This window comes from Anarhichas minor, unplaced genomic scaffold, assembly GCF_050575085.1.
Source record: "Anarhichas minor isolate MPS153535 unplaced genomic scaffold, ASM5057508v1 ptg000004l, whole genome shotgun sequence".
NCBI lineage: Eukaryota > Metazoa > Chordata > Actinopteri > Perciformes > Anarhichadidae > Anarhichas > Anarhichas minor.
The window spans coordinates 5434177-5442306 of record NW_027466450.1 but is presented as its reverse complement, the minus strand read 5'-3'; the positions used below and the strand labels follow the sequence as shown (position 1 = coordinate 5442306).

At 40.7% G+C, this 8130-nt stretch overlaps 1 protein-coding gene across 1 annotated transcript; it reads right to left on the bottom strand.

Moving 5' to 3' along the window:
* Positions 1-2296: 2296 nt before the first annotated feature.
* Positions 2297-6463, bottom strand: LOC142967240 (ankyrin repeat and SOCS box protein 9-like). Its single transcript, XM_076107108.1, has 7 exons — positions 6188-6463; positions 5983-6062; positions 5680-5787; positions 5060-5210; positions 4663-4797; positions 3047-3238; positions 2297-2902 (listed from the first exon to the last, which is right to left on the bottom strand). Exons 1-7 carry the CDS (start codon positions 6270-6272, stop codon positions 2751-2753), a joined length of 903 nt encoding a protein of 300 aa, XP_075963223.1. The 5' UTR covers positions 6273-6463; the 3' UTR covers positions 2297-2750.
* Between the last annotated feature and the right edge of the window lie 1667 nt (positions 6464-8130).

Sequence of the window (8130 nt, the reverse complement as noted above, 5' to 3'; positions counted from 1 at the left end):
GAAATAACGGGTAAACTAATCCGACGTTGATTATAAACACTGGGCTGATTGTGGAGCTGCAACATGTGCATTCCCTGAAGATTGCGTCGCTAGCTGTGTATTTCATTCTGTTCTAGTGGCAACTTCATAAAGTTCTTCTTATAAAACCTCTAATAATAGTGGGTTTGTAGAAGGGGTTGGTTTTAGAGATAGTGTGAGCGATGGATGTAAAACTTGTGTTATGCGTTTCACTAAAAACTCTCACTAAGAAAATGCATTTGGCGCTATTTGGGTACACCCCCAAAAAAAAACAGCATCGGGGTTAATGGCGTGTTTGCCTCCAGAGAATGAAAGTAAAAGCTTTGGTTCCACACATAGGTGGGCTGGTTCTAAGTGCATCTGAGTGCCACACAGTACCTGACTGAACCCAGGAAGTCGATCAGCTGCACAGAGCCAAACACAACACCACTATCAGTGATGCCTGAAGGGGAAAATTCTTTGAGCGGTCATGTGACACTGATTACCAGACAGATCGTCTCACCTGATTGCCTTTTTTTTTGTCAGTAATTACTTGCAGTGGATACTGTACGTCATTCCCAGCAGCTTCAGACGTCACAAGCTCCTCCACGGTATTGATTTAACATTAAACACCAGTTGAATCGAAACCCGGTTCAATGTGCGCGTGGCCCCCCCCCCGGGCAGTCAGGCGATGTTTGAGGGGCCGCTGATGATTAAGTTCAAGTGGCAAATTGGGGACATGAGGTCTTGATGGAAAGTCGATGAGCGCTGCATTAAACGAGAAGTGTGTTGAGCAGCTGTTGGATTGTGTCGCCGTGGAGATCGAGGATGTCGATGTTCACGGTGAACTGCGGTACCACACACTGCCCCTTTTCATCATCTCCATAAATGAACCATTGAAATCAATGCTTATGCTCATCCAGTGGTGGTAAGCATTACTCAGCTCCCATAATTGTGTAGTAACACCAAAAAAAAGGATATGGTCCATGACCAGTAAGAGCGTGCTTTATTGAACAGGTGTATTCTCCATCTTCACTATTTTTCCTTGCCATTCCCATCTATCCTAAACCTGTTTTCTGCTTTCCTTCTAGGCTCTGTCAGCCCCACTGATTGGCTGGATTCACAGACAAACACTCAGAGGTCAGAGGTCAGTGAACCCTTGAAGAGTTTTGGGATGGTGACGGCTGACAGGCGGCCAGGCGCTTTGGAAACGTTCCCAATGATGCCTCGCTCACACTCAACATGTATGCAGCTTGTTTGGACGAAACTATTGAGAGAATCAAGATGTGACGATAGATCTACTTTGAATGCTCCTGCTTCAGGCAGCGGATAAACAAATGAAGACCAGGAAGTCGCCCAGCTCATCTTCAACACTAGATTTGGGCAAGGGAAAGAAGCGGTGCCCTAAATACAAGATTGTAGTTTTTGGTTTCTATCATCTGAATTATTGGGAAAGAGAAGTTGACTTGTGGCTAATAAATGCCTGATTCTTCACTTTTTATGTATGATATTTTTTGTGAATGCATGTAGTTTTCATGTAATGGTTTTTTTGGTTTGCTTTGTGTGCAGTGCATGCCTCATTAGATTTTGGGGAAACAGCTGTTATTTCACAGAATCATTTGCATAATATCCCAACATATCCTGTGTACAACCACAAACCCGAGAACATTCGATTCTTTGTTTTTGCAGTGAGTGAAAAACGATATGCAGATATATTTATATATTTTGACTCTTTTTAAACATAGTTTGTAATCGTACAGTGAATGTTTTAAATAGCCATAAACTATACACTGTAAGTACAACTTTATATCAGTGTTTAATAATGCTTCGTTAGTGATTTACAATCTAAAGCAACACATTTGAAACTAAAAGAGACATTTTAAATTCAATTAGAAATGTGAGGGAGGAGGTAAAAGAAATAAATCGTTTTTCAAACCTCTGATAGTTTGTGTGCGCTGGATGCTGACTCATGGTTACATATCTACGCTAATTTCTCTGACTAAAGTCAATATTAGTACTCTTAGCAGCCTTTCAGCTACATATGACGGATAGAATCCTAAGATATCCGATATCTTTTTATTTGTGCCTCGTTTTCATTATTTAGTCATGATAATTGCAGCACAACACTATATGATCATGTCATGGTAATCTAACCTCTCTATTGATGTGTCCAGCTTTGACAATGTTTTCACCATTTCAGTTTTGAACTGACTCAACTGGAGACTGCTTATATTTACTATGTGCCCTGCAAGTACCAACAACAATAAATCATTTTCAGGAAGTGTGTAGAGACAACATCTACAAGGTATGAACAATATTTAATGTAGGTTTGAAGGGGGGGGGGGATCATCAAATACAGAATCTTTAGTTTCCACTAACACAATCTACAATATAAACTGGATATGGAGGCCTCTGTAATCTAAAGAATGTTGTTTCAGTATGTTAAACCTTATTTAACATTAATGATGCAACATTTAATAGACAGTTTGAGCCCACATTCTCATTTTTTAATATGCATGTATTTTTTGGTTTATAAATACTTAACGATAAAAACTTGCTCCAAGTTTTCACATAAAAGTGCAGATTGATCCCGAGAATCAGTTTGTTAGTAGAGATCTGTCACAAAGAGAGCAGGAGGTCATTACCACCACAACCATGAGCCATGATGTAATATTCTCACTGCAAGATTATGCAACTGCACCCCTTACTGACCTAGATGTTAAATGCTCAGAGTCTGACATTAAAAGAGTGATTCAGGGCATCGCATCTCCCCCTGGGTCTGATTGGTAGAGCAGATACTGTTTCACTTCTGTAGGGAGGTGAAGGTCGTGAATCCCACCCAGCCTCTGCTTGCCCACAGTTTTCCTGATGTGCAGCCGGCACAGCTGCATCAGAGGAGACGCTCCTGGGCAGGCGCCAGGGTGGAGAAGCAGGAGCCGTGACAGAGAGATGTTTGGGTTATTAGCTGCTGCTCGAGGCATCAGCCCGCTGTAAAGGCCACAGTGAAATTCACCACAGTGCGGCTACTCGGTTAGTTTGGATTGAATACCTCCCGCGTGTCTCAACAGCCTCTCCACCAGGCTGTTTGGAGGTGCGAGGTCCAGCGGCTGTTTGCCCTCTGAGTTCCTGAGGCAGCGATCGGCCCCGTGGTCGAGCAGGACCGACACCATCTCAGGGTTTGACTGACTGGCAGCGATGTGCAGCGGCGAGTCACCAGACACACTGCTGTTCACACTGGCACCTAAAGGAGAGCAGAGACTATGAGGTATGATGTCCTCACAGTACATAACTAGTGGAGAGACTCGCTGACAGCTCAGTTGAAGCCGTGCACAGAGCACCATTTATCCTCTTTATTGCTTACATCAAAGATGTTGGGCCTTTTCCTACTTAGATTTCATTTACTCTCTGGTTATGAATATTCAAATCAGTAAGTCCCCCCCAAAATATTTACTTTACACTATGTAAAACACGGCATGCATTTTATTTTTCACAAGCACTGTATTTACTTTCGCTTTTGAGGTACTTTACTTTAGGATTTCCTTTTGATACCATTTAATACTTACATTTATCTGGCAGATTATGGTTTTTCATACAAAACTTCTGATCAGCTAATCACATAAAAGTAGCACTATTGCAATAAAGAAGTACTCCATTACAAGTATAAGACCAGCGCTGAGTATGTCAAAAAGCATGTTAGTATCATTGGCAGTGTATTTAAAGTGTTCTAAATATAAATACTATCAACATTATATCATTAGATTATCATTTCTGATACATTAGTAAGTAGTAATTTTAGTTATTGGTCAAAGTGGAGCTAATTTGAACTATTTCATATACTGGTGGGTTGTTTAATCTACAATGCATCATGGGTTATAAACTCATGTGTTTTGTATGTAACATCTGTAACTGAACAGTGCAGTAAAAGATAAATATAGTTTAGGATTTTCCTCTGAATTATGGTAAATTAGAAGTACAGAGTGGAAGGAAGGGAAATACTCAAGTAAAGTACAAGTACCTCCAACTTGTACTTCAGTAAATGTACTTAGTTACATTCCTGTGCTTTTATATAAATTAAACCACTCAGCAGTTTCGCATGTAGTATCAAAGAGCTTAATGTTAAATTGCTGCTTCACATTATTGCATCAACAATAAGGATGTAATACTATAATATACCGTATATAATAATATAATACTTACTTCAGGTACTTAAAATACATTTTGCTGATAGCATTTTTTGTCCTTTTACTTAAAGACAATTGTACTTGTAAGAGAGTATTTTACTCTGCGGTATTATTACTTTTACTAGAGTAATTATCTCGGTACTTCATCCACCACTGGAAAAGAGTTGTCATGGTTTTGGATAGCATTATTATCATGTACTGTACATGCACATACACTGTTTCTGACCCTAGTAAAACCTAATATGTAGAGATGTATTGAAGAGGTAACCCCTCCCTTTGCCACAAACAGAGCTTTGATGAAGGAGTCACAATACAGAAATGACCACAAATCATTGATATTACACCTAATAAGGAAATATGTCAGGCTTTATGTGATATATTGACTATGCATGAAGAAATATTACAGCTGATAGTCCCCTCTTCAACATAAAAGACGAACACATTCATCGGAGAGGTTCAAAGTTAAATCTAAAGGCATTCTTACCAAGTTGAAGCAGTTTCCTCACAGAACTCAGATGCTGATTTGAGCAGGCGACGTGGAGAGGGAACCCCGATTGGTCGATATACTGATCTACATCCGCACCGTGCTGAACCAGAGGCTGGATGCACTCTGAATGACCTAGACAGAGTTAACAGAATCATCACAGTGAGAAGTGATGCACTTTAAAGGATGCGCTTTCAAGCCTGCTCACGCTTCCCAGGACAAGAATATGCAATCTTTTCACTTTGTAGCTCAAAACAACAAAGATTGTCTTTCATACATTATACATTTCTCAGACCTTTCCTGATGCGTTGGCGCTCTGTGCATTTTTGCAGTGACTGACGAAGCTGGTTCAGCATAGATTATCCATGTGTATGCACAGTGGAATATGACCTCTAACCTTTGGCTGCAGCCCTGTGGATTGGGGAGCTGGTTCGGGTGGTCCCCAGGGGAGTTGCCCCATGTTGGAGGAGCAGCGATACGCAGGTCACATGACCGCGGGCACAAGCCTCTGACAGGGGAGTTTGTCCATCAACCGTTGAACCGTTGACCTGCCATGAGTCAGTGTTGTTTTTGAAGCAATTCACCATAAATTTGCCACAAAAATCATTAAAAGTCAGAACGATAGACATGAAATGTTGTGAAACTTTAATGTAACAAAGAAATGTTGTTATACTTATGCTATTCATGGTGGATCTGCTATCAAACAGGCAATGTGCTGTGTGGGGTATTCACAATCAGACTTTGTATCTGCAGATTTGTGTTCGTTAATGTGTTATTGTGCGTGCTTGTAGATGTGGCTGCATGCTGGTTTGTCTGTGTCGGGTTATTCGCTTACTGATATGCACCAAAACAAAGTTAAACCCAGCAATAATTAATTCCTCTTAACTAGACCAGAGCAGGATTTGGGAGTTTCTTTAACAGAAAGACACAGAACATATCGTCTTCATTTGGGGTCGTCTTGAGTTTAGTTTGTATCTACTATTTGCAAACATAACCAGACAGTGATGCCTTACTGACATTTGCCCCATTTTCCATCAGAAGCTTGGCGCAAGCCACGTGGCCTTGTAAACATGCTCCATGGAGGGGAGAAACCTGGTCCAGAGTGTTCAGATTGACGCATGTACCCTGTGAACAATACACAACACAAGTAGATCCACTGAGACATGTGTAGTAGATGCGCGTTTGAAGACTTTGCTCCAATCTCAATATGATCATTATGGTGATTTTCAAGCAGCAAAAACAGTTTTCTAAATGGATAAATTGCATGTTATAATGATTCGTGCAGTATACTGTAACCTACAAAGTCTCATTAAACATTACCTGAGCAATGAGTCTCTGCAGAGCGAGGACACGTCCGTTAAAGGCAGCATCGTGAATTGGGGACCAGTCTGATTCGAAATCTAAGTGAAGCCGTGACATAAAATACATATATATGCATTACAGTGACGCGGTAAAACATTATGTTCAAAGCCGTAGATACTCTCCAGCTGCAGTGTCAGCATATGCTGCCTGTAGCTATACTCACCACTCATCAAAGGGTTTGAGAAAAAAGTTGCAGTTCCACTTTGACGTGCACTGGCTCGTGGAGTCTCTTTTTGTCCGTCAGACATACTTCACAGTGACGTCCAAAAGCTGTTTTATGGCCGGTTTGTTTTGCCCCGTAGGTTTTTTGCAACAGAGGCTGAACTGTTTTGCGCCACCGGAAGTCAAAAAACATCTGAAAGACATTTGGTCCTCATCTGTTTTCAGTGTTTTTGTGGCTGGTCTTGGTGCTGTGATGTCATTTCCTCTTTGACAAAGTATGTGCCTACAGGAAACAGGCTGGTTGAATGAAGCGGTTGGGTCTCAACCAATGAAGGTGCAGAGGGAGAGGGGCATGTCGAGCAGGTCTGTATAGCTTGAGTGTAATTTGACACTGTACAGTCACACCCATCCTCTCCAGCAGGAGATGGGCGGTGTCCCGTTTGGTTGAAGATGAGTAAAAGGGGAAATTAATCCATCTGCATGTATAAAGTTCTGTTCCACAGTAAAGCATTATGTATTATTGGTTTAAAGAATGTGGTAGAACGTAATGAGTTCCTACATTTAAGGATATGCCATCTGCTTATATTTCTTCCCATTGTGGCTGATTTAATAACACAGCAGTACTTCTTTCCACTGATAAAACCTTTTTTATAGGCAATTCTTCAATTTTATGGGCTTGGCTAGATTTTCATGGAAAACTGCTAATTTATTTATATTTTATTTTAGATTGTTTTTTTTAATGCGCCGTAGCAATGAAGATGCCACTGCACGTGTCACATTTTTATTTCCGTGCATTTAAAGTCCCCCACCAGTAAAAAATGTGTTTAACTTTTTGTTACTTCACGTAGATGTTTGATCTTCACTGTGATTGACGTTAGTGCAGAGTTTGACACCGGAAGGACGTTTTCACATCCATCTGCTGAAGGGGGGGGGGGGGGGGGGGGGGGGGAGGATGATTTTGTGGCATCACAACTTGTGTCTAGCAGTTCAACTTTTGAAACACAACATTTTTTGCATATTCACAAGTTCTGGTTTTTAAAAGAGGGAGAACAAGTAAAGATTTAAAAATGTATTCATGATCGTAATTGTATAGTTTTTATCCAACATATCCAACTAATTATTATACAAAGCAAAGTAATTTGATCCGTTTTAGAACATGTCTGGAGGGAGATGTTTAAGTAATTTGTAAAATGAGTATCCTTACTTTGTTTCCTTAGTTGTCATTTGATTCGGAATACCTATAGTTTTAATTTTGTGATGCTCATGTCATTTTGCTGAAATAACAGCGAAAGAAAAACATTAAAATATCCCAAGAAGTTTTCAAGAAGTTTTCTTAAGTCCATGTAGTCAAAGGTTATCTAATTCAAGAGAATTTCGTGGCTTGCTTTGTAAAAACCAGGACATCCACTTATTTTTCAGACTTAAAAGAAAGTGGAAGGGTGGCCTGACAATCAAACAGAACCTTTCCTTAAAGTCAAGAGGAAGGGTTCAACACCCAGATTAACAAGACCCTGCTCTGCTTCAGTGTCCTCGAGTAAAACACTGAATCCCTATCGCTCTGGTGATAAACTAATCTGACCTCTGACTTCCCTCACAGAGTTCAATTACGTTCCCACGCAACTTCTGAAAATAAAATAAATCCAATTCCAACAGCTGTGTTATGAGTATGTGTTATACGCCCCATGTGGTAATTGAGTCCGGCTAGAGGCAGCGCTTCATCTTCTATAAATACAATACAACAATGTGTAGTTATAAGTCTTTCCACACACAGCAATTCCCAAATGTACAGCACCAGCAAGATCTGCTGTGCTTTCAGGAGCTGCGATCACATTCTCTGCAGACCAGCAGAGGGCGGCAACAGAGTGCAGACGTTTGTCGACGCTAACTGTGTTCCTCGGGGAGTTGCTAATCCCTGGCAGCAGGCTACAAGCTTGCCATACAATT

What these genes read in the sequence shown, in the direction of transcription:
- LOC142967240 (XM_076107108.1), bottom strand. Translation starts at nt 6,272, where the DNA reads ATGTCTGACGGACAAAAAGAGACTCCACGAGCCAGTGCACGTCAAAGT. An exon ending in CTCAAACCCTTTGATGAGTG is followed by an intron (nt 6,063 to 6,187) that starts GTGAGTATAGCT and finishes GGCTTCACTTAG; the next exon opens with ATTTCGAATCAGACTGGTCC. An exon ending in GCTGTTGAGACACGCGGGAG is followed by an intron (nt 2,903 to 3,046) that starts GTATTCAATCCA and finishes GCGCCTGCCCAG; the next exon opens with GAGCGTCTCCTCTGATGCAG.